The 27,500-nt window shown below is 37.4% G+C and overlaps 1 protein-coding gene across 4 annotated transcripts in view; it reads right to left on the bottom strand.

The window, feature by feature from the left end:
- Nucleotides 1-27,500, bottom strand: part of BCOR (BCL6 corepressor) — a 299,651-nt gene that overhangs the window by 4,422 nt on the left and 267,729 nt on the right. For 3 of the 4 annotated variants that reach the window (XM_053706476.1, XM_053706474.1, XM_053706473.1), the window contains exons 4-14: nucleotides 26,225-27,500; nucleotides 23,424-23,477; nucleotides 21,666-21,840; nucleotides 18,135-18,386; nucleotides 17,363-17,668; nucleotides 16,854-17,173; nucleotides 15,516-15,743; nucleotides 12,607-12,773; nucleotides 11,751-11,896; nucleotides 8,592-8,669; nucleotides 6,469-6,616 (exon numbers count right to left, since the gene is read on the bottom strand). The exon at nucleotides 26,225-27,500 is cut by the window's right edge and continues 1,481 nt beyond it. In XM_053706476.1, coding sequence (XP_053562451.1) covers nucleotides 6,469-6,616; nucleotides 8,592-8,669; nucleotides 11,751-11,896; nucleotides 12,607-12,773; nucleotides 15,516-15,743; nucleotides 16,854-17,173; nucleotides 17,363-17,668; nucleotides 18,135-18,386; nucleotides 21,666-21,840; nucleotides 23,424-23,477; nucleotides 26,225-27,500 — 3,150 coding nt within the window. The remainder of the gene's footprint in view (nucleotides 1-6,468; nucleotides 6,617-8,591; nucleotides 8,670-11,750; nucleotides 11,897-12,606; nucleotides 12,774-15,515; nucleotides 15,744-16,853; nucleotides 17,174-17,362; nucleotides 17,669-18,134; nucleotides 18,387-21,665; nucleotides 21,841-23,423; nucleotides 23,478-26,224) is intronic. The other variant, XM_053706477.1, reaches the window with a different exon arrangement.

The raw sequence follows: 27,500 nt of genomic DNA on the forward strand, positions 1-27,500 counted from the left end.
GCTTAAATGAACTGGGGCAGCATTTTGTGGATGAACAGACATGTGGGAATAGAGGCAGACAATGCCCTTCTATAGACAATTAAACAGAAAACGGTTCATATATATATATGAGACAGAAAGAAAAATATTTCAGTTATGTGAGATAATAATATGAATATTGCTCTTCAATCAACAAATGCGTAGTGACGGAGATGCAGGTGAGAGAAACTAGTTATCAGTCTATGAGACTATTGGGATCTGTACAATAACAATACATTGTTCCATAACATTACCAGATAGATATTGGCATTTGTGTAAACCCAAACAGTGACATGGTTTATCCTAAAGCAGTGCAGAACTGATAGACAGCATTGCTTTATTTATTAAGAGTAATTATGTTTTTGATAGAGAAAAGGCTGAAAGATTTAAATATATAAACATATATTTTCCTTTATAATTTGTATATTTTAACGGGTTAAACGGTAAAATAGTTCATGATTTAATATTCACTCAAGTTGTATTGGGATTTAAGCCCTTAACTTTTAGACAGGGAAAAACATAATTTATGCTTACCTGATAAATTCCTTTCTTCTGTTGTGTGATCAGTCCACGGGTCATCATTACTTCTGGGATATAACTCCTCCCCAACAGGAAATGCAAGAGGATTCACCCAGCAGAGCTGCATATAGCTCCTCCCCCCTACGTCAGTCCCAGTCATTCGACCAAGAATCAACGAGAAAGGAGTAACCAAGGGTGAAGTGGTGACTGGAGTATAATTTAAAAAATATTTACCTGCCTTAAAACAGGGCGGGCCGTGGACTGATCACACAACAGAAGAAAGGAATTTATCAGGTAAGCATAAATTATGTTTTCTTCTGTTATGTGTGATCAGTCCACGGGTCATCATTACTTCTGGGATACCAATACCAAAGCAAAAGTACACGGATGACGGGAGGGATAGGCAGGCTCATTATACAGAAGGAACCACTGCCTGAAGAACCTTTCTCCCAAAAATAGCCTCCGAAGAAGCAAAAGTGTCAAATTTGTAAAATTTGGAAAAAGTATGAAGCGAAGACCAAGTTGCAGCCTTGCAAATCTGTTCAACAGAGGCCTCATTCTTAAAGGCCCAAGTGGAAGCCACAGCTCTAGTGGAGTGAGCTGTAATTCTCTCAGGAGGCTGCTGTCCAGCAGTCTCATAGGCTAAACGTATTATGCTACGGAGCCAAAAAGAGAGAGAGGTAGCAGAAGCTTTTTGACCTCTCCTCTGTCCAGAATAAACGACAAACAGGGAAGAAGTTTGGCGAAAATCTTTAGTTGCCTGCAAGTAGAACTTGAGGGCACGAACTACATCCAGATTGTGTAGAAGACGTTCCTTCTTTGAAGAAGGATTTGGACACAAGGATGGAACAACAATCTCTTGATTGATGTTCCTGTTAGTGACTACCTTAGGTAAGAACCCAGGTTTAGTACGCAGAACTACCTTGTCTGAGTGAAAAATCAGATAAGGGGAATCACAATGTAAGGCTGATAACTCAGAGACTCTTCGAGCCGAGGAAATAGCCATTAAAAACAGAACTTTCCAAGATAACAATTTTATATCAATGGAATGAAGGGGTTCAAACGGAACACCCTGTAAAACGTTAAGAACTAAGTTTAAACTCCATGGCGGAGCAACAGCTTTAAACACAGGCTTGATCCTAGCTAAAGCCTGACAAAAAGCCTGGACGTCTGGATTTTCTGACAGACGCCTGTGTAACAAGATGGACAGAGCTGAAATCTGTCCCTTTAATGAACTAGCTGATAAACCCTTTTCTAAACCTTCTTGTAGAAAAGACAATATCCTAGCGATCCTAACCTTACTCCAGGAGTAACCTTTGGATTCGCACCAGTATAGGTATTTCCGCCATATTTTATGGTAAATCCTTCTGGTAACAGGCTTCCTAGCCTGTATCAGGGTATCAATAACCGACTCAGAAAAACCACGTTTTGATAAAATCAAGCGTTCAATTTCCAAGCAGTCAGCTTCAGAGAAGTTAGATTTTGATGTTTGAATGGACCCTGTATCAGAAGGTCCTGTCTTAGAGGTAGAGACCAAGGCGGACAGGATGACATGTCCACTAGATCTGCATACCAAGTCCTGCGTGGCCATGCAGGCGCTATTAGAATTACTGATGCTCTCTCCTGTTTGATTTTGGCAATCAATCGAGGAAGCAGCGGGAAGGGTGGAAACACATAAGCCATCTCGAAGTTCCAAGGTGCTGTCAAAGCATCTATCAGAACCGCTCCCGGATCCCTGGATCTGGACCCGTAGCGAGGAAGTTTGGCGTTCTGGCGAGACGCCATGAGATCTATCTCTGGTGTGCCCCAACGTCGAAGTATTTGGGCAAAGACCTCCGGATGAAGTTCCCACTCCCCCGGATGAAAAGTCTGGCGACTCAAGAAATCCGCCTCCCAGTTCTCCACTCCCGGGATGTGGATTGCTGACAGGTGGCAAGAGTGAGACTCTGCCCAGCGAATTATCTTTGATACTTCCATCATTGCTAGGGAGCTTCTTGTCCCTCCCTGATGGTTGATGTAAGCTACAGTCGTGATGTTGTCCGACTGAAACCTGATGAACCCCCGAGTTGTTAACTGGGGCCAAGCCAGAAGGGCATTGAGAACTGCTCTCAATTCCAGAATGTTTATTGGGAGGAGACTCTCCTCCTGATTCCATAGTCCCTGAGCCTTCAGAGAATTCCAGACAGCGCCCCAACCTAGTAGGCTGGCGTCTGTTGTTACAATTGTCCAGTCTGGCCTGCTGAATGGCATCCCCCTGGACAGGTGTGGCCGATAAAGCCACCATAGAAGAGAATTTCTGGTCTCTTGATTCAGATTCAGAGTAGGGGACAAATCTGAGTAATCCCCATTCCACTGACTTAGCATGCACAATTGCAGCGGTCTGAGGTGTAGGCGTGCAAAAGGTACTATGTCCATTGCCGCTACCATTAAGCCGATCACCTCCATGCATTGAGCTACTGACGGGTGTTGAATGGAATGAAGGACACGGCATGCATTTTGAAGCTTTGTTAACCTGTCCTCTGTCAGGTAAATCTTCATTTCTACAGAATCTATAAGAGTCCCCAAGAATGGAACTCTTGTGAGAGGAAGAAGAGAACTCTTCTTTTCGTTCACTTTCCATCCATGCGACCTTAGAAATGCCAGAACTAACTCTGTATGAGACTTGGCAGTTTGAAAGCTTGAAGCTTGTATTAGAATGTCGTCTAGGTACGGAGCTACCGAAATCCCTCGCGGTCTTAGTACCGCCAGAAGGGCACCCAGAACCTTTGTGAAGATTCTTGGAGCCGTAGCCAATCCGAATGGAAGAGCTACAAACTGGTAGTGCCTGTCTAAGAAGGCAAACCTTAGATACCGGTGATGATCTTTGTGGATCGGTATGTGAAGGTAAGCATCCTTTAAATCCACTGTGGTCATGTACTGACCCTCTTGGATCATGGGTAAGATTGTCCGAATAGTTTCCATTTTGAACGATGGAACTCTTAGGAATTTGTTTAGAATCTTTAAATCTAAGATTGGCCTGAAAGTTCCCTCTCTTTTGGGAACCACAAACAGGTTTGAGTAGAACCCTTGTCCTTGTTCCGACCGCGGAACCGGATGGATCACTCCCATTAATAACAGATCTTGTACACAGCGTAAAAACGCTTCTTTCTTTATCTGGTTTGTTGACAACCTTGACAGATGAAATCTCCCTCTTGGGGGAGATAATTTGAAGTCTAGAAGGTATCCCTGAGATATGATCTCTAGTGCCCAGGGATCCTGAACATCTCTTGCCCAGGCCTGGGCGAAGAGAGAGAGTCTGCCCCCCACTAGATCCGGTCCCGGATCGGGGGCTCTCGGTTCATGCTGTCTTTGGGGCAGCAGCAGGTTTCCTGGCCTGCTTGCTCTTGTTCCAGGACTGGTTAGGTTTCCAGCCTTGCCTGTAACGAGCAACAGCTCCTTCCTGTTTTGGTGCAGTGGAGGTTGATGCTGCTCCTGTTTTGAAATTCCGAAAGGGACGAAAATTAGACTGTCTAGCCTTAGCTTTGGCTTTGTCTTGAGGTAGGGCGTGGCCCTTACCTCCTGTAATGTCAGCGATAATTTCTTTCAAACCGGGCCCAAATAAAGACTGCCCCTTGAAAGGTATATTAAGTAATTTGGACTTAGAAGTAACGTCAGCTGACCAGGATTTTAGCCACAGCGCCCTACGTGCCTGTATGGCGAATCCTGAGTTCTTAGCCGTAAGTTTGGTTAAATGTACTACGGCCTCCGAAATGAAAGAATTAGCTAGTTTAAGGACTCTAAGCCTGTCCGTAATGTCGTCTAGCGTAGATGAACTAAGGTTCTCTTCCAGCGACTCAATCCAAAATGCTGCCGCAGCCGTAATCGGCGCGATACATGCAAGGGGTTGCAATATAAAACCTTGTTGAACAAACATTTTCTTAAGGTAACCCTCTAATTTTTTATCCATTGGATCTGAAAAAGCACAGCTATCCTCCACCGGGATAGTGGTACGCTTAGCTAAAGTAGAAACTGCTCCCTCCACCTTAGGGACCGTTTGCCATAAGTCCCGAGTGGTGGCGTCTATTGGAAACATCTTTCTAAATATTGGAGGGGGTGAGAACGGCACACCGGGTCTATCCCACTCCTTAGTAACAATTTCAGTTAGTCTCTTAGGTATAGGAAAAACGTCGGTACTCGCCGGTACCGCAAAGTATTTATCCAACCTACACAGTTTCTCTGGTATTGCAACGGTGTTACAATCGTTGAGAGCTGCTAAGACCTCCCCTAGTAATACACGGAGGTTCTCCAATTTAAATTTAAAATTTGAAATATCTGAGTCCAATCTGTTTGGATCAGAACCGTCACCCACAGAATGAAGCTCTCCGTCCTCATGCTCTGCGAGCTGTGACGCAGTATCAGACATGGCCCTAGCATTGTCAGCGCACTCTGTTCTCACCCCAGAGTGATCACGCTTGCCTCTTAGTTCTGGTAATTTAGACAAAACTTCAGACATAACAGTAGCCATATCTTGTAATGTTATCTGTAATGGCCGCCCAGATGTACTAGGCGCCATAATATCACGCACCCCCCGGGCGGGAGATGCAGGTACTGCCGCGTGAGGCGAGTTAGTCGGCATAACTCTCCCCTCGCTGTTTGGTGAAATTTGTTCACATTGTACAGATTGACTTTTATTTAAAGTAGCATCAATACAGTTAGTACATAAATTTCTATTGGGCTCCACCTTGGCATTGGAACAAATGACACAGATATCTTCCTCTGAGTCAGACATGTTTAACACACTAGCAATAAACTTACAACTTGGTTATAATCTTTTTTAGCAAAAACGTACTGTGCCTCAAAGAGGTACTAAACGATTAAATGACAGTTGAATAATGAACTGAAAAAAACAGTTATAGCATCAAACTTTAAAACAACACAACTTTTAGCAAAGGTTTGTTCCCATTAGTAAAATAACAATAATTAAATTTGACATAAAAAATACAAAGCAACGTTTTTATTCACAGTCACTATAAAAATTCTCACAGCTCTGCTGAGAGAATCTACCTCCCTCCAAAGAAGTTTGAAGACCCCTGAGATCTGTCAGAGATGAACCGGATCATGCAGGAAATATAAGAGTAACTGACTGGAATTTTTTTGATGCGTAGCAAAGAGCGCCAAAAACGGCCCCTCCCTCTCCCACACAGCAGTGAAGAGAAACGAAACTGTCACAAATAAAAGCAAACAACTGCCAAGTGGAAAATAATGCCCAAATATTTATTCACACAGTACCTCAGCAATGTAAACGATTCTACATTCCAGCAAAAACGTTTAACATGATAAATACTTATTAAAAGGATTAGTGACCTTTAACAGAGTAGTTCCGGTGAAATACCATCCCCAGAATACTGAAGTGTATACATACATGTCATTATAACGGTATGGCAGGATTTTCTCATCAATTCCATTCAGAAAATAAAAACTGCTACATACCTCAATGCAGATTCATCTGCCCGCTGTCCCCTGATCTGAAGCCTTTACCTCCCTCAGATGGCCGAGAACAGCAATATGATCTTAACTACTCCGGTTAAAATCATAGTAAAAAAACTCTGGCAGATTCTTCCTCAAACTCTGCCAGAGAAGTAATAACACGCTCCGGTGCTATTGTAAAATAACAAACTTTTGATTGAAGTCATAAAAACTAAGTATAATCACCATAGTCCTCTCACACATCCTATCTAGTCGTTGGGTGCAAGAGAATGACTGGAACTGACGTAGGGGGGAGGAGCTATATGCAGCTCTGCTGGGTGAATCCTCTTGCATTTCCTGTTGGGGAGGAGTTATATCCCAGAAGTAATGATGACCCGTGGACTGATCACACATAACAGAAGAAAGAGCAGAAGGTGAATATTTGCTGTGAATGTGTTTGTATATATAATAAATATGTCTACTCACCCCAGAGATAGAGACACCTGAACGTTATAACATGGCAGCAAAGGGCTATCAGAGAACTCAAACTCATAGGAATCTATGAACCCATCATCATCATCATCTGGGCCTGGGGGATTTGCCAGAACATCAAATCCAGACTCTTCCTTAGAATCTACAGAAAGAGGCAGAAATGTATTTGTAACCATGCAATGACTTCTGTGGTTAGCGATTTCCATTAAAGGGACAGAAAACATAAAAACATTTTTTTTAAATAAAGTCATATACAAAAAAACAAAACAACAACAACCTTATTCTCCTTATATATCTATATACAAACACCACTGGCTGCATCTTAAACAGTGTGCGCTTGCTACTCTAGATTTCTGACCCTCTACCACTATTAGCCAAAGTCATTTTTATGGAAAACATATAAAAATGTTAAAATTACTAGAAGGCTTCTTTAACATATCCTAAACTACTGATGTTTAAAGAACATTTAATATACGTCTTTTCAGTAACTTGTGTGACATCTGAATGCCTTTGTTAAAAATAGAAAGTGAATGTTACTATTAAGCCCTAGAATGTTCTGCTATATCACCATACACTTGTTTAGACCATTTCCTAACAAACTTTCTTTTTAAACTGTAAATGTTCTATTACATATGCAAGCAACATTGGAGAAATAAAATGCTATAACTATGCAAGTGGGTTAAACACATTGTCAGCTCAAGAGCAGCAATTCACTTCTGTGAGCTAGCTGAACACACCTGGTGAGCCAATGACAAGAGGCATATGTGTGTAGCCACCAATCAACAGCTAGCTCCAAATAATGCACTGCTGCTCCTGAGCCTACCTAGGTATCTTTATTTTACAAAGATACCAAGAGAACAAAGTACATTTGATAACAGAAGTAAACTTAAGAGTCTATTTAAATTGAATGCTTTATCAGAACCAGACATGCGCATTCAGAGGTTTCAGATGCAAACAAAAGCTGAAGGCGGTAGCCAGATTTCTCCTTGTGAAAGTGCAACACACTAAGATGTGGATTTGCACAGATCTCAGCCTGTTGCACTTTCAGAAGAAGAAATCCTGCTCCAAACAGAGCCGAAAGCTGAGAGTGGCCACCTTCTTCCGCATTCATAACCTCCAAATGTGCACGTCTAATCAGAACCATACAACCTCCCTTGAATGAAGCATCTGTTTAAAAAATATATATTTTTAAGATGCTACTGTACTCAAGCTCCCAAATAAAGCTGGACTAATGCATGATAAATGCACTTCTGGTGCATTTCTGTATTGCAGACTGAAAACATAATTATTTTTATACAGCCACCAGCCTTTGCTTGATTTTTAGAAATGGATTTTTAATAAATGTCAGTTCTAGACTTTATTTTCTAACAGTCACTCACTGATTGAACAAGCACTCTAAATGTAAGCAGAACGTAATTCCACTGGCAAAATAAAGTTTCCTATTTTATTATTAAATGAATTCCCATAATATGATGTGTTTAACCCCAGATGCAGCTGGTGATTAAAGGCTGCATATGTATGCCTGACCCAGATTGGCTCATTAGCTGCATCCTCATTTGCAGTGGCACATGAGTGTCTGGATGAACAATTTTGACTGCATACAACCACTTTACAATGGTTAAGCACATGGTAAAAGAAAGGAATTCAATTTTAACAAATATGCTCAAATGAATGAATGAATGAATGTTGTAAGCTTTATGTCACAGTCTGCCTACCCTGTATTGTCTTTATTTATTGTACCCTCTATATAGCGCTATGAAATAAAAAAAATATTTCTGTACCAAGTACAATATATTATTATTATTAAACATTGCTATACATAAAATATTCTAAAACAAATAACCAAAGCCACTTAGAGAGTAAATAATCCTTAATGTTCCTAAAAATATTTAATTTTGCATAAAAAGTCCTAACTCAAAGATCTGCAAAAAGCTCCAAATGTAAAAAAAAAAAAAAAAAGGTACTACATTTTAAGTAATATAAATAGGAAAGAGGGGTTTAGCAACACTCACTTTTATAAACAAGATTGGGCAGTCTATTTATTGTTTTTTATAATACAAAATATTCCCCATAACTTCTATTCTTTATATAAACTAAATAGGGAGGGGGAGTCTCACCACAAACAGAGCTGCCATAGAAATTCCAGCACAATCCGGGATCATCACAGCTTCGCCCTTGCAGGTCAGTCAAATACTCTGGGGAAGGAAGAACAAAAACAAACTGATCAGAACAAAAACACACAGCTGGATGTGCCATTCTTCTTTATTATAATGATGTAGTCGCCTCTTTTAGCACCAACCCCCACCCTTTCCAGTTCTGTTTCACATCAGAGAAGATAGGCAGGGCATTGTGGTGTTTTAGCATGGAGATTACCTGTCAGACAGCATTTTTTATTACTAAATAACAATGATGATTTACATTTCTGCTAATGACATCACTGAAACACGTGCCACTAAAAACACAACTGTTTTATATACAAGCATGAGACTACTGATTCAGCTTTATCATTGTGCTGGCGTATCCAGATGTGAGCATCCAGAAAAGCGAGCTCAAGTCCCTAAGATAGATCACTTTCCAAATAAAACCAAGCAATCTTCAGGTGTTGGCTTTTCTTATATTGTCATAAGCTATACTTTAAAGGAACAGCAAACCCATACATTCTCTTTTCATGATTCAAAAAGAGCATACAATTTGAAACAATTTTCTAATTTACTATCAACATATTTTCTTTGTTCGCTAGGTATCTTTTGTTGAAAAGCAGGGGCGTAAGCTCAGGCGCATGTCTGGAGCTCTATATGGCAGCAGTTTTGCAAGAACGTTATCCATTTGCAAGACCACTAGATGGCAGCACTATTTCCTTACATGTAGTGCTGCAGACCCCTACCTAGTTATATCTTTAACAAAGAATACAATAGGAACTAAGCAAATTTGATAATAGAATGAAATTGGAAACTTTTTTAAATTTTTATGCGCTGTCTGAATCATAAAATAAATGTTTTGGGTTTCATATTCCTTTAAAAAGCATAGGATTTAATACATTTGTTTCGGACATACAGAGATTTGAATCTCAGAAGCTGAAACTGTGTCTCCATATAGAAATAAAGTTTGTACAGTGTATTCATCATTAGTAATATAATCCTGTTTAGTTAAACACAAAACAAGCAGACAGCATGCTCTACAGTGTAAACATTTGACAAAGAATTTGGCACAGACATCATAAGAGCTATTAAACCTATGGGTTACAGCAGATTTGAATCCAGTCATTGGGACTCTTCATGATGCGACAGATAAGAGCACATACTCTCGCTGCCTAATTTAGCAGTCGTTAGCGTGAAAAAAAATAAATGCAGTCACATCTGCACAGAGAGTCTGCCAGCAAATGTCTCCCACTGTCTTACAATCGACAAATGCCCTTGATAAAACAGACTGTGTGTGTGTAATATTATTATTATTTGGTGGTTGATATTATAATTACTAGAAGGAACGCAAGCTGTGAAATACAGCAATTTTCTTGCACTGTAATATACGTATTAAAGAAATGATTGTTCCTATCTGATACAGCCATACTCATTTTAATACGTCTTTATTAGAAACTAAATTACAGCACTATAAGTGAGCTTGTATCTCATAAATAAAAATATGGAATTCAGTGTTGCTGGTTTGTGTTTTAGAGTCGACTACAATTATCTACAAAGAAGAATATACAGTATATGTCACATATAAACAGTTATAATATGCAGTGCTATAGTGTGTTTCATAATCTCACACTCTTCTGATTCTGCTTCTTCAAATGTGCCCAACCATGCAATTCATTCAGCTGAAGCTAGGGAAGAGCGCGCCTGTCTACAGCAGGTTTATTCCTGTTCTCCAATACATACATGGTTATATATTTATAGGTCTGTGCCACTTGCGCTAGCATGAGAAATGCTCAGCTAACATTTGTTTAGAACATCCTGTGGTCGCAAGAAAAAAAAATGTGGCCCCTGATCTAAAAATGTTGGATACCCTTGCTCTAAAACAACACAAATAAATCAATCAAAACCTTTGTAAATACAGGAGCTTTGCAATGTAAACAAGACTGGAATGTGCACTGTGTGCAGCTGTAGACAGGTTGCAAGAGCAGCAGTGAGTGTCAGTGCCCTGTAATTTTACTGCCGATGCTGCAGACACATATTCTGATTTCACCTGATCAAGCTTCGCTGTAAAACCTTTCAACTGAAAAGCCTAGTAGCATTAATAAAAGGAGCTATATTTACGTACTGAAACCAAAAAGCTGTAAGTGGATCTTGAGAAAGAGCTGTATGTTTTATCATTTTTGGTGGCTATAGATCAATTTCTGTTCAGTCTGGAGAAAGCTAATAAGGAACATAACACCTACTGACAAATGGCTGGATGACGTATAATTTATCTGGGGATGTAGGTACATATAGGATCAGACTGTGTAGAAGCACTGTAACCGTTTTATAGTATTGTATTTACTCAGCACAAACATATAAAACGTCATGTTAGGAATATAACCAAGGGCATTCTAGTGTAGTAATAAAATGCTCTAATAGGCACTTAAAGTGACACTAAACACACATTTTTTTATTTCATGATTCAGATAGAGAATACAAATTTAAACAACATTCCAATTTACTTTTATTATCTACTTTGCTTCATTTTTTAGATATCCTTTGTTGAAGAAATAGCAATGCACATGGGTGAGCCAATCACATGAGGGTTCTATGTACAGCAACCAATCAGCAGCTACTGGGCCTATCTAGATATGCTTTTCAGCAAAGAATAGCAAGGGAATAAAACAAATTAGATAATAGAAGTAAATGAGAAAGTTGTTTAAAATTGCATGCTCTTTCTAAATCATGAAAGAAAGTAAAAATTGTGTTTCATGTCCCTTTGAGGAGTGTTTCTAGCTATAGGGGTTAATATACTGTTAAAGTCACACACCTCAGTGCAATACATTATTGCTCCAGAACAAGTAAGGGCACGGAGGAAAGAAATATAGAAGGCAAATATGAGCTAAATATTGTTGGTGTTTGAGCATAAGTTAGCACAAAAACTAAATAAACCATTGGTTTAAAAAACATTTATTAATAATAACAATAATAATGAAAAAATAAATACTACAAAAGGTTATGGGGGTGGTAACGATTTAAACACCACACACCGATAATTAATACAGTCTCACCATTAAAACACATGCTCTAGGGACACAGGGGTTTTGCTGCATTAAACTATAATGAATAGGGAGGAAAAGGTCTAAGTATTCAACTGACCTGTGAGAAAGGTTTCCATAGCCTCGCTGTGAGTCATCTTTGCGATTGTTCTACCAGAATACGTTGCCAGCGTGGGGTCAGCTCCATAGGACAACAGAAGACGCACAATCTCCAAATGATCATTCTCCACAGCATCGTGAATCGGCCTGAATAAAAAGGCGAGTCAGTCAGAGCCCATGCATATTCATGGAGAAAAGCTATTTTTTCTGCAGGTTAGTAGTTCTAACATAGGAATTGTTTATATATACACATACACACACACACATATATATACTGTATATATAAACACATAGTATATAAAAGCAATTCCACATTGCAAAAGGGATAAATACAAAAACCAAGCCTGAAACTTCCATTGCTTTGCTGTCTCTGATCAGTCTAGTCACATAACCCTTGAGTATATGTATCTTATTTATTTTGCTGTGGGGATAGATATAACTGAGCTGTTACACTGTGAATGTTGCTGTGTTAGGTGTCTGAATCTAAACACATCTCAAAGTTCAATTATAAGAAAAGTGCAAAATAAACACTCTGCATGATTTAATATTTTATTGTTTTTTTTTGGGGGGGGGTGGGGTTTGTGTAACGGCCCTTTAATTAATTTTAAGTGCCATCAGTTTGTGGGATGACGTGACATTTTCCAGCAGTGCAATGTTTATTCAACAGATCAGCATGTGAAAATCAGCACAAAGAAAATAATAACCAACCATGTATCCTGATTTTATCTGTTCTAAAAAAAAAAAACTATCCTATAAAATAAAGCAATATCATTTAGTTAAATGTTGTAACTATCAGGAATACTTAATAAGCATCCAACAGCATCTGACAATGAAAAGTAGTAAAATAGCTGACTGACCTGGTTCCATCCTGTGCACTGCAGTTCACATCCGCCCCGTGCTCTAGAAGATGCCTCACAATGCTTAGCCAGCCTCTAGCGCACGCTTCATGCAGGGCACAATAGCCTGCGTTATCTCTGTGGTTTACATCGCAGGACTTTATTTCTAAGCAATATAGGACGACTTCCTGAGGAAAAAAAAAATATTCAGCTCTAACTTCCTGTAAGGAAATAAACTAATGCATCACATATTTATTTACAGAAAATGTGTTTATTTATAGCCACTGTATTTAAAGTGATAACACAAAACTGTTTATGATTAACTCCATAGCTGCTAGAGAAGACTGCAACAGATTTCCTGTACAGAATTACTGTGAAATGTTATTCTCTATAGTAGATACATGAATTAGTGTTGCTACATGTGCACTTCTAGCAGTATGATTGGTCAGTTAATGCCACATACGTAAGACAAAACAAAGGTTCGTGGAAAGTCCCTAAATCACTGTCACACAAAATATGTCAGCATATTTTAGCCATGTAAACAAAGAAAGTGAAACGCTCAAAAAGAATGAACAATGGCTCAGTAGTTTGTTCTATGGCAAGTCACCACCTGGGAGCTGCCTCTTTTAGCCCAATTGTGCTTTTCACAGAGGAGAACTTTCCACGGATTCAAATTCTAGTACTCTGCACTAACACAAAAGACCAAAGTCTTAATTTGAAGCTATTGATTTGAACTACACAACTGGGGGGTGGGTGTCAGACAGTATGAAATAACTGACTCAGCATGTGCGTTTCCTCTCTAATTGCGCAAATACAGGGGATAAAACTCAGATAGGTTGCGGAATGAATCTCATCAAAAGAATAAATGACCCTGAATCTCACAGACTTGTTTAAGTCGATGGCACCCATTTTTTTTTTTTTAGTTCTAGGTTTAAACACAAGGCAAACCAACGATTTATAAACTATATATGTTCCCATTCATATACTTAAGGGGCATTTATGTAATTTTAAAATGTATTACAGTTTTGCTTTTCTAAAGCGTTCTTTGTTTGCTTAAATGCTTTGGACGTCGCTTTTAACTAATAGAGCGCTGGAGTGTTCTTTGTCAACCAGTAAGCTTACATGCCACGGGAAAGCTCTGCATTTCCTATTCTATTTATTATCAAAATTAACAGTTTTAAGTTAAAGCCTTTTTTGGAGGTTATGTTCCTTTAATGTGTACTTGTTTAACCAGATGATTTCCCTACGTTTCAAGTAGAAAGTGAAGCTTATACAGGTTATGCTATAGGAACATAGCAAATGCGTAAATCTCTGCAAAACCCTGTGTCAAATGACAAATTCTAAAGCAGAAGGCCATTTGTATAAAAAGGAAGAGCCCTCTCTTTTACAGCTCACAAGGGTCACCAAAGTATAATGAATCTAGCTAAGCATAGTTTCCACCTTTTGCAAATAAAAAATAGAAATAGATCTAGACCATAAATCATGCGATATCAGTAGTTGCAGGACATAACACTTAGTAGCTGTATATCCATATTTAGGGTTTCATTCTAAATAAGAGCTGCACAATGGTACAGTGACATTCTACTGGAAAAAGTTAATAGAGGTCAGTCCATTATTGCCTTAAAATAAATTAATAACTACGGTGGCAAGTTATTATTTTCTAAGTGAGAATATCACAAATCTCAAAAAACACCTTTTTTGCTAGAAAAAATAAATATATCAAGCTTTATAAAGAGTGCATGTGCCTTTGTAGATAGACATGGATCTCTGTTAGCAAAAAATATGAAAAGCGTTTTGCAGAAAAGAAGCAGCTGTAGCTGAGCCGGATAATTTGCATTCAAGGCAAACCAATATCCAGGCTGCACGTAAAGCGTATTGCCATTTCTGAGAAACTCTCAGATCCAGGAAGCCTGCTCTGCTGATCTATAAAGGTTAAGGAGAATGCTCAGAGACGCTGTGCATGTTGATTCACTGCCAAGCGCTGTGGCTTCTTATTAGCCAGAAGGGGGAGGGAGAGACGAGGAATAGCTCAATACCATTTATTCATTCGGATTTAAACCAATCGGGAAGACCACACTAATCTGGCCACACCTGATCTTAAAGTTGGTAGCTAGGCTACAGCATGAAGCTTTTGGTTAAGCAAAGCTACACTCAACAGACTAAAGTGAGAAGCCGCAAGCTAATGAGGTGCTTGACCCATTCAGGGAAAGTGATACCTTTGTCTCATGTCAGTATCAGGTACTTTCTTATAGCACCAGCATACAGATCACTTTCCCACCACAGGATGACTAGCATGTTTGCAGCATTATTATAAATATTATTAAATAAAAAGTCAGTATTGTTGCTTAGCTAAACCGTGCAAACATCATTTACTGGCCTTTCTTTTTTTAAAGGTTTTAAAATAATTTAAAATATAAAAAAGTAAGAAAACTTCAAAATGATGTTAATATAGTATTAAAAAAGGGCTATTTTTTAAGCAAGAATCCGTGCAAAACACTAGAATTGCTGGGTCTATTGTTCCTGATAGCAAAGCAATTCTTAGATAGCTAATAAAGCATTTTACATCAGTATTTCTTTAAAAGAGATAACACTTAAATGCACTTCACATACAGATTTGTGAATAAGCTCAAAAGAAAGAGGGCATGTAATTATTTTACAAATTAGAATTCGCTGTCAAAGAGGGCTGCAATGGTGCTGCTATGCAACTAAGCTGCCATCATAGTTACAGTCTAACGTATTCTTACATTATTCTATAGAACCTATCCCCTAAAGAATGGAGAGACGTGATGTAGGGAATGGTGTCCACAGAATAAAATAAGAACCAAACAGGCTGGAGTGTGTTGATTTTTGTCCAGATGTAGCTTTAGAACGTCTACCTACTGTGTGTGAGCTGCCTGTGTTTTGTCTAAACAAATCATACAGACTCTTACCTCATAACCAAGACGTGCAGCTCTCTGTAAGAGCGTCTCTCCAGCATTTTTGTTGACAATGAGCCGTCGTGCTTCTGGGGGCATAGGTCGGCTTGGTGTGGTTTCCTGAAGGATGCTGGGAAGTGGGGAGCATTGTGATGACTGTGATATAGGCAATAGTTGTTCTGGCGCTGCTGGGGAGGCCTCAGGGGTCAGTTCTGTCTGTTTTCGGATACCCTTTGTGCACACCTGTCAATAAGTCATCATTTGTAGAGGTTAAAGCTTTTAATTACACAATGGTTAATACTGAGTGCACTGTGCAATTTTTTTAATTTTTAATAATGTAATACATTCATTACTTTTTACATTTATTACTTGAAATTTTGGCCTAATTTATAAAGGGGCACTGAGATCCTAGAAAAAGTAAACAGTCGAGTGACTAATAATACAGCTGTAGACCAGTGGGCAATAAAATATAGAAATGACTTCTACAGCAATACATAACCACCAGGGGCAGGGTGCCACTCTATACACTGAGCTTGTGAGTAATATGGCTTAGTTCATGTTCACAGGGAAATGGTGACAACTGGAGTTCCTGTCATGATTTTAATAGATCTAACAAAAAAATTAAAGCTGAAGCTATTATGGGTCAGATCATTTCAAGTCTGACACATTAAGGGCACCTAGCTACAGAGAAATACAAGACAAATATTCGGAAGCTACAGAAGCAATCAATAAAGAGAGATGAAAATTAGTAAGACAAAGGGGCAGAAATCAACTCTAGCTCTAGATAGTTGAAATATTAATATAGGATTTTACACACTATTCTAAGCCATGACGTGACTGCTGTTAATATCTATAGCTCATATCAGGACACAAATATTAAAAGCATGAAATATACAGGCAGCAAATAATGTAAAAAATATGAAAACAAGGAGAAATCTTGAAATGAATGCAAAATCTATCAAATATAATCAAGCGCACATAGTGTAATAAAATAAAATGAATGACTCCAACATGTCTATGGAGAAGCAGTAAATATTACAAATCCATAACGGTGTGACCTTTCAGTTGCACTGCAATGTAGTTAACACCCAATGTGCTATTAATCCTTTCACTTGTGAAATAATGCCTGCTGTTCAGAATATGTTGCAAACCACCGCTGAATAAATGTGCAGTTCTTTAAGCATTACATTAAAAGCAACCAGACCCAAACACATATTTACAGCACATTATCTCTTAGGTGTGTAAGTAAATGGATTTGCTTGTACTATCACAAATAAATCACTAACTTACAGTCATCTATAAATGTCTAGGATTATTCAGACCTTGTGTGACAAACAATAACATTCTAAATACCTTTTCCTCTACGATTCCCATATCTGTGCTGTCATCCTCAGCTAGAGACGGTCTTTTTTTCCTTCTCTCCTGTGGAGTCATGTGCTTTGTCTTACACTGCCGTTTTCCAGAGGGTTTCTCACATTCTGTATAATCCTCCGGCAATGATGTGTCTTGGAGAGCCCTCTCTTCATCTGTACAGTGCACGTACGCCTTTCGGGCCTCTCTGATCTTCTGCTGTTTGGCTGCTGACCTCGCAGCGGTGGAATTAGGCTGACTCTGACGTTTGCTGCTTGGGCAACCAGATGAAAAAAATTTTGCGTGTTGAGAAGGAGACGCATCTGAACAGGACAAAAGGGAATAAGGGAAGCAAAAAAAAAGGTAAAGTTAAATGTTGCACAGCAGGAGAAAAAATAAATAAATATAGATTCTAAAAGAACAATCTTCCTCATCCACCCCATTTCCATCAAATCAATAACCAAATAATCAATATGTACACACACAACAGATCTCGGCAGGTTTTGCATTACCTTCTTCGGGGCTGCTCTTTTTTAAGCAATCCAGGCCATTCATGCATTTGCCTTCAGACTTCTTTTTGACTGAGCGGTCTTCCTCCCAGTTTTTCAAGCTGATTTCATTTTCTTTGGCCTCTTGGGTTTCGGGTACATCTTTCCTGCTGTGTTGGCACAGTTCCCGAAGGTGCTGTAGGTGTCGTTGTTTTTTAGGGTGGAGGCCTGTTAATTCAATGCACACCTTGAGGTTGGTGACCTCGTTACAGTGGGACTCTTCCAAAGCTCTACTGGACGTATCTGTCAAGTCCCTCTCAGGCCACTCATCTTATGAAAAGAGAAGCATAATTTACCAAATGTAACAACTACTTAGTATTTGTAGCACGTTTGTATGTGTTTGTCCAATACTTAATTGTGAGAAAATGCAAAAAGTATGAATAGTGCAAAAATGACATTTTCTAATGAATTAGAGCATGCCATTTTTGCACTACTACTCCCTTTAACTGTGGATGTTTGCTTTGCATGTATAAAAATAACTTTCTTGTGCATTTAATGCAAAGAAGAAGTGCATGCGGTTTAACTTAAAATCTTGTCAGAATGGAATTTATGAGTTTTACAAAAAGTTGCAGCCAGCTTCCCAAGGATGGCTTAACCCAAATCAATTCTAATTGCATGTTAACACTTCCTTGCAAGCAAACACTTCAGGAATGTGCCAGCCATACTCTACAACAGATTAATTGGCCAATAAGAACAGTTGGTATTGAAGTGCTAAGTCAATTGGTGCTCTGCTTACCAATCTTTGGTCTTTTTCCTTTTATGTCATCACAAGATTGTTCCTCACAGGTTTCATCAGGCGAAGACACACAAGGTTGCTTCCTTTTCACCCCTACATGAAGCCCTTGGCTGTAGCTGTCGTTTGAGAGTTCTAGCTTCAGATTTGTTCTATCACAATAAGCAGTTATTTGGCATTGGTCTTTAGATGGGGTTTCCTTCTCTTGGCATTTTGTAATTTCAAATGAATTGACAACTGTGTTCTTGAAATCAGCTAAAAAGGAAGTAGAGTAATCAATGTTTATCATATAGAATCTTTTAATATGTTTCTACCTAAAATCAAGATGAAATGGTGATTTTAGATAGTCTAATTATGGTGACAAAAGGTAACTACCTCATTATATCCTGGTATATCAATTATATAATAAACGTAAGTTACACACATATATTTCATTCTCCTTATAATGTTTAAATGGCCACTACAGTCAAAATTAAATTTTATGATTCAGATAGAGCATGCGGTTTTAACAAACTTTCCAATTTACTTCAATTATGAAATTGTGCGGAGTCTTTTTATAAACACACTTCAAAAGCACCAGCGCCTACTGAGCATGTGCGAGTCAACAGTATATATGTATAGGAGTCTGTGATTGGCTGTGGTCTGTCACATCATACAGGGGGCCAAACAAATTAAAGTAAATTTTGAAATGTTACAAACAAAATGAATTTCATTCAAAATTCAGAGTAAGTGCTATTAAATTGTCTTTCTATTACACACGTGTTGATTATGCAATACAACTGAATTTAATGGCCCTTTATGTATAGTAAAACACTTTGCAATGTATTTTCATTACTTATTTTGCTCAACAACAATATTATCTTAAAAATGCATTTATAACTATATTTACTACTTTCAGCAAAATTCACAAAAGACTACATTAAAGGGACATTAAACACTAAATACATGCTAGATAGAATGATGCATTCAAAGAAAAGATTAGTACATGACTAACATGTAGATGTATTTTTTAAAGTTTCATTAGTTGTTTAAAAAGTGACAAAATAAGTGTAAAGTTTTAGTGTCTATAAAACACTGGGAGCTGCCATGTTGTAACTTATGTTACCTTCTCTGCTGTGGCCAATTAGAGACAGTTATAAATAGGTCACTAGAGTGTGCAGCCAATGGTTGTGCTGGATTTAACAGTGTTCTGCACTTCCATTTCTAACAGGAACTGAAAAGCTCACAATTTCAGAATGGAATTAGAGGCAAAGAGGACAAAATAAATAAAGTATATTGCAGAGTTGTTTTATTATATACAATTTATGATTTTATATTACCATCTCAAAGTGTTTAATGTCCCTTTAAGCCTTTTTTTGTAGATACAGTCCTTTCATTTCTCAGGTAAGCATGAAAAGAAATGATTTCACTACTGTATGCATCGCACAGAAGAAACACCTTCACTGTCAAACACAACACTTTCTGAATAAGCATTGCCAGACTTCAATTAATGAAATAAAAATAATGATGCACTACATTTAACTCAATGCTGGTGCAAAATGAATTTGCTTTATAGATTTACATCTATAAATGACCTAAGAATTCCAGTGGTTGATTTTTAGAATTCCCCTTCATGTAAAATGATTTTACTAATCGAGTATGTACACAAAAACAAGTGGCTTCTCTTTTTATTCAACATCAATGTGCTTTGCTAACAAAAAATGGTAACATTAGTTTATACACTGCCCTCAACGGCTCTAAATCTCTTGCTGAAGCCTCATGATTTTAAATGTGCCTGTCCCTCTGCTGTTTTTGCAGCACTCGTGACTGGCACAGATGTGATACATGCACGCCAGTTGCTTAGATCATTCGATCATTTGATCTCAGAACAATCATATGACTCACACGGCACATGCATCACACAATCTATCATGCTTGTACTGAGGGACCGCTCCACAGAAACATCGCCATAGCAACATTTACAAGTCTCCTGGGCAACTAGAAACAGCTTTGCTGATGTTCTCATGATGCCCTGAAATCCCGAAACAGGATCAGAAAATGTGAAGACACTTTGGGATGATAACAGGATAGAAAGAAAAAAAAAGTTTTGTGAGGATGTATTTATATCTATGATGAACCAACAATGAAACAAATGCATATCACAGAAGGCAGCACTGTATTCATTTTTTATTTTTTTTTACAACTTACTTATATTATTACATTTGCTTGATTCTCTTATTATCCTTTGTTGAGGAGTAAATCTAGGTAGGCTCATAAGAGCTCAGGAGCATGTGTGTCTAGAATTGTTGTCAGTAGTGTTTGCAACAATGTACAAACACTGCTACAAACATTGCTGCAAACACCGCTGTCATACAATGCTTAAAATCAATTGTTCCCTCCAGAGCCTGTCTAGGTTTCCTCTTCAACAAAAGACACCAAAGAGTACAAAACAATTTTGTTAAAATAATTAAACCAGAAAGGTTTCTAGAATTGTATACCCTATAGAAATCTTGAAACTTTAAATCTGACTTTACGGTCCTTTTTAAAATCCTTTTTTTCTACTGCACAATTTACAAATAAGACCATGCTCCTTTATGCTTCATTCTGATGACATATACTGTATATGACTTATCCCATTAGCAAATCCATAAAGCCTATTGTCTAACAGTTACCTAGTAAATGAGTTGTTAAAGCTATGCTTATTGCTACACAGAAAAAAATGGTTCTATAATGACAGAAACACATTCCTATGTCTCACTCAATGCCTAAGATCACTGCAGCGGGATATTCTGGGCAATGCTATTTAAATGAGCAATCACAGTGCATTGCTTTTTGCTTCAAGCCACATTAGAATGGGTGCTGTGGATTGGAACATTTCTGTAACAGAGGTCTCTTAACACAGAAGAACCTTAAAGTGTACAGCCCACGAGTACAAGCAAAGAATGCATTTGCCACATTTTAGTCGTGTCATTGAGGCATAAAATACTACAAAAACAGCTAAGCCCTGTGCATTTTAAGGCCTTTTACTGTGCCTGGGAAAATAAAGAAAATACAGCATGTTAAGCAGACAGCAAAGTCTGATAATGAAGCTTGAACTGCAATTAATAATGATAAATCTCCAGTATTTGTTATTGGTGCACTGAATCTCATATCAACCGAAGCTGCAGAAAATGTGCTGACACGTCGTCAGATCTGCTGCTTGACTCTCTAATACAGCAAAAGCAGGAATTGTCACCTATCTTACACCCTTCTACCAAACCATTACCAATGAACACTAATGCTTCAGCTATAAAACTGCTTCCTGCACTTACAGAAAGAGCTAACAATCGGCCAGTGCAGGGGATATTTGGCAACTGGCAACATGCCCAATCTCTCAATATCATCTAGTCCCAGAGCGCCAGGATCTTTATTGCACCAATGCCTGGAAACGGATAACAAAATGATCTATCTGAATCTATATTACAGTAAGTGCATCCCAGTAGCATCAGACCAAAGTGACAGTTATATACAACAACAAACGGGTTTTACTGAACCACTGAATTCCGTTCCCCTTACCCTCAGTGTGGTTAGTGAATGCTTCTCCCATTGGGGCTGATGCTGTCCTATTATCTGTATCTAGTTTTTGTTCTACCCACTGGGACTGACTAAATTGACAGGTCTCCAGGTCTTTGGTTAGAGTGGGGTCCTCTCGTTCTTTCATCTCCAATTCAGAGAAACGCATCATTGCCCGCTAAAAAGAAAGGGAATATAATTTTTAAAAAAATCATTTAAAGGGGAAAAATATATTTTCTAAATATCTAATTGAATATAAATATGCAACAATAATTAAAATAGTTTTAAAACTTTCAGCATTTTTAAAACAGATGTATTAATACTTTATAATTTTATTAAATTTTTTAATTCTACTAACTTTCTGCCAACAGAGCCTACAAAGTCTGTGCTTGTTTTTAAGCCAAACATATTATTATATGTGTGTGGATATATATATATATATATATATATATATATATACACACACATTTGAGATAGAGCATTTTTTTTTTTTATTTACTTTGTTTTTTTGTATCTTTAGTTGATGAGAATACCTAGGTAGGTAGTGTGTACATATCAGAAGCACTATATGGCAGCAGATTTGCAAAAATGCTTTTAACAAAGGTATACGTTGTGCAGACACAGCTGCCATCTAGTAGTCAAACATATAACAGTTGAATTCTTTCTTGTAAAACTGCTGCCAAATAGTGATCCAGACTCCTGCACAATACTTACCTACAGTAGGTATTTTCTTCAACAGTAAATTGGAAAGTTTTTATAATTTGTATACCCTATATAAATCAGGAACATGGTGAGTTTTGTGTCTCTAAGAAAAGATTAGTAGGTTTACTTGATAATATATATTTTGTTTTTCAATGCAAATATTCATTGAAAAGTATTTCAACGTGCTCACAGACAGAGCTTATATCAGAGAGTTCATTAAGCAATGTTGAAATTGAAAGGATTAAGTTAAAGGGACATTATACACCAATTTTTCTTTGCATACATGTTTTGTAGATGATCCATTTTTATAGCCCATCTGGGAGTGTTTTTGTAACAATGTATAGCTTTGCTTATTTTTAAATAACATTGTGCTGATTTTCAGACTCCTCGCTTTTTCCAGTCTACTGCTGGCTTCTGTTTGTATAATTTGTCTTTTCATATGCAGGGAAGGGGGGGGGGGGGTGTCTGCAAATTTAGCCACTTTCCCTGGGTGTTCCTGCTAACCTAATCAACAGTGCTAAACTTGGAGATTCTAAGTTAGTTTTTAAAAGGATTTATACTGGATTTTTTGATCAATATCTATGCATATTGCTCTTTATAGTAATATCTATTTCATGCAGATATAGGACAATTGGTGTATACTGAAGGCTCTGTTGGCATTTTTCATTTAATAAGTATTTTAGAACAAAAAGAAACAAGGACCAAACATTAATCCATGAAAGATATCACAAATTCAGTGCTATACTCTTAGGCACATTGTATTTATTATTTTTTGTATATGATGGTATATTTTAAAAATGCCTTTATATACATTTAACTATAACAGAAGGTGAAAAAAAGAAAAGAAAAAAGAAAAGAAATATATTGTACTGATAAAAAAATGAATAAATACAGAACAAAATAATTTGCAAAAATATGACATGCTGTGGAAGCACGGACTAAAGAAGCAAAGCAATTAAAATAGGAAATTCAAGACAATGTAACCACAGCCCATCAAGTATCAAAAAATAAAACTGATAAAGTCAAATGAATCTTGTAATAAAAATTTTAGGAACTGACCTCACAGTAAGCAGCAGGTTGATTTAAAATACTGTCCTCGTGTAATCCCTCCATCTAAGTAATTAAAATGGGCACTTAATTGATCATCTAGATAATATCCATCCATTTTAAGTCAGCAAATACATTTTATATGAACAATATTACGCTATGGTTCATTGTTTTAAAACTTTAGATAATGACAGCTACATACAATGTATAGTATATCAGCATCTAAGTTGTCAAATTCAATTGAAGATAATTATAAAACCAATTTACTAATTACAATTTTAGTGGAAGTTGTTTTCAGAAACAATTGGTGCACTGTGTCTCATTGGATAGACCAGTGAGTGCAGATCTTTAATGTCTGCAACATGTACTATAAATGTTCGAAGCATTGTAGTTAATAAATTGCAATAGTTTCCATTAACTCAAGTGCCGTTTATGTGAGGGTCAACAACGCTTGAGTTAAAGGGATCTACTTGCTAGACAGTGCAAGGTCATAACTCATCTACTTTATAGGGCTGTTGCAGCTCTCTTATGGTATAGTCCTTATTTATAAAAGTCAAATTACTTAAAACAGCAAATTACATTATATCAAATAGAAAAGGTAAAAAAAATTGCAACCCCCTTCCCTTCACCATCTATTTTGGTTTCAGAACCCCATTCCAATTCATCAGAATTCCCTTGCAAAAAAAAAAAAAAAAACACAATGCATAGCTTTTTGTGATAATCCATTAATCTTACATTTTTCAAATGCATTTGTACCACAATAGCAATACTTATACCTTGCAAGGGACAATTTATAACTGATATTCCAATCAATTAGAAAACACTTTAAGGATAGTTTTCAAAGGATTTTTACATTTTTCAAATGTAACAATTTGATGCCGTTGAAAATCAATTTGGCCCTGTATTTAAGAGACATTTCTTGGCGGCATGCACATCTTTTTTCAGTAGAAGATCTTGTGCTTGGTCAGTTCACATGTAAACGAACTGTTTTTTATACAATAAAATGCTAAAATTGCAGTTCAGATCGCACTTTTAAACTTTGAAACTTGTACACAAATTAAACAGAAGTATTTAAATGTTCACGTATGCTAGTTTTTAAAGGAACATTGTAGCACAATAATTACATGTTCTAAGAAATTAAGTATGTAATTTTTTTTAACTACTCACATATACCAGTAAACAATTTTACCGGCTCTAACAAATTTGAACATGTTAAATAACACAGATCATGAACTGATATTTTTAGTAAAGTCAAAAAACTCCCCTCAGACATATTACAGTCATTATCAATATTAATTAATAAATGCCTTGTTTTACATTTGCATTAGGCGTGTTCTTTTTGCTTCTATGAAGGCTATGGAAATCTTAGTAAGAAACCACATGAAAATGTTCTATACGCCTATTAATTAGGATGTGTTTAACGAGATTTGCAGGTTGTTTTGTTTTTTCCCAAATTAAAACATTTTATTTTTTCTAATTCAGTCATGTGCTCATCCTATTGGTTGGAATAGCTTAGAAAAAACATCTAAATTGCTATACGATGCAAATTTAAAATGATTGAAATGGTGCCAGAAAACTATAGAAGTTTCAATATGCATAAAGAAACGTTCTTCAATGTCTAGCAAGTTTATTCACTTTATTACCTAAATCCTTCTCAAATTTGGCACACAAAAGTTATCTGAAATGGGGGATACTGAGCTAAAAGTGTAATTCCCATAAAATGTATAATTATGCATAGTAAAATGTTGTAATATACCAAAATGACTGAGTTTGTTCACTTTTCCTGTCATTAGGGTTGCCACCTCAGCCATGTTTTCCTGGACACTTATGAGTTACACATGCCACAGGGTGTGCAGGGAGGAACATGTATTGCGTTTCTGGACAGCACTATTCATGTTCCTCCCTGCACACCCTGCAGCATGTGTAACTTATAAGTGTTCTGTATTTTAAGGGACGGGTGGCAACTCTACCTGTCATCCTGAAAGTTGTTCTCTTTCTACTGCCCCAGGAAAGAAAAATGTAGCTTCTTCAAGATTCAGAATGCTTAAAAGGGGCAGTCTACTTGAAAATTGTTATGGTTTAAAAAGATAGATAATCCCTTTATTACCCATTTCCCAGTTTTGCATATATATATTATATTAATATGTTTTTACCTTTACGATTACCTGTATCTTAGCGACTGCAGACCGCCCCTTATCTTGGTGCTTATTTGTTTTTTTACAGTCTTGCATTTAACCAATCTGTGCTGGTTCTTGCATAACCATTATCATTCTCTACAAGAGTGAGCACAATCTTACCTGTAAGACACACACAAACTAGCAATGTCTAGTTGTTGTGCAATATTTAAAAAGCACTGAGATAAGAGGTGGCCTGATGAGGTTTAGAAACAGCCAAACTTAGAGGTTATATTAGTATATTAATATAACAATGTTGGTTATGCAAAGCTGGTGAATGGGTAGTAAAAAAAAAATAAAGCAGACTGTCCCTTTAACACACAACATTCTATATAGATCTAATTTATTATTGAACACAACAACAAAAAAAGATAAACATACTCAGCGTTTCAAGGTTTATGAAAGTTTTAGATGCTTTTAAAACATGTATCTAGTATCATTTGTAATGCAGTACTTAACTGATGAGATAAAATTAAATGTGCCTTTCTCTCTATAGCAAGTTCAATCATTTTATAAAAGTAGAACAAAAACTTTTTCACAAACCATTTTTGCGCTTGCCCCTCCAGTTTTTATGAACTCCACCTTCCTTACACACATAGCTATGTTTTCTATTTATATAACACATTGTTAACAACTAACCTGTAAAGCCCTCTGCTCTCGGCTCAGTTGACTTGAGTCTGCATATAATTCTGTAGTGACACATTTAAATCGATCACCCACATAGCCGGCAGAGTTTGCAATCCTTTTGGTCAGTTTTGATGACTTGGTCTTCACAAGTTTCCCATTTATTGTTTCAAATTCCTCAGACTCTGCCATTTCTGTATCTGTATGCCCATTTTGCATTGGAAAAGGCTGCTCGTTTTCCTGCTCTCTCTTAAAAGGCTCATTTTGATTTTGGACCTCACTACTCTGTCTGGGCACCAAGAACCGAACAGAAGGTTCAGATGTATTACAATCTGTGTTTTGGGTGCTTGAAATGTTCTCTTGCCTATAGTGGAAAACAGGTGAGTGTTGAGAAGGTCTGGAATTTTGAAATGAATCATGGAAATCACTGTTCCTTGAAAGTTCTTCTCTGATCACAACTGTATTATGTGGAGGGACTCTCTGTTCACTCTTTTGCAGATTATTCAAAGTGTGTTTTTCTGGAGCTAAACCATTAATTGCCATAATAGTGTCATATTGTTTGTCCTTTTCCATAGAAGAAGGCAATTTGTCCATTTTCAAAACAGGTTTGTTATTTAATGAAGAGCTTTGATGAGACTTCAAAGATTTGTCTGTAGGAACTTCCAAGTTTAGCTTGGGGATTGAGTCAGATATGTCCAATAGCCTGCTTCTGCCAAGGGGTTCTTCATACCTTGGTCTCTCGTGAGATCTAGATCTTCTGTCTGCTTTTTCATCTTTGTTCATTTCTACAGTGGAAGAGGGTAACAAGATTGGGTGCACAATACTCAGTGTGTCTTGATATGACATGTAATCTCTGTTAGATGGAATACTATAAGGGATAGCTGGTTTGGATGCCATCGGCCCTGGATAAAGACTGCTGCTAGATAGCAAAACGGGATGTGGATATACGGGACCTTTTCCATGCAAGTGTAAATGTGATAAAGCCAGACTCTCTGAAACTTGATAGGGCATAAAGCTGCTTGTGTATGCCAAGGATGGAGAACAAAATTGTTCACTCGGAGGTAAGTACATGGGTGCAGGTGGCAGATTACTTTCACTTACTTTAGCTGTGGTGTCAGGTGCTGATGCTTTTGTTGGCATCTTGCTATTCTTAGTGGACATACTGGCAGGTGGTGCCTGTTGCTGAACAGACTTATTAGCTTCAGCTAAATCTCTGATTTCTGCATTAGCATTTGGGGCAGGTGAAGCAGATGCCGGTCGACCAACACTAGAGACACATCCTGAATTATTA

This window comes from Bombina bombina, chromosome 3 (genome assembly GCF_027579735.1).
Source record: "Bombina bombina isolate aBomBom1 chromosome 3, aBomBom1.pri, whole genome shotgun sequence".
Lineage (NCBI taxonomy): Eukaryota > Metazoa > Chordata > Amphibia > Anura > Bombinatoridae > Bombina > Bombina bombina.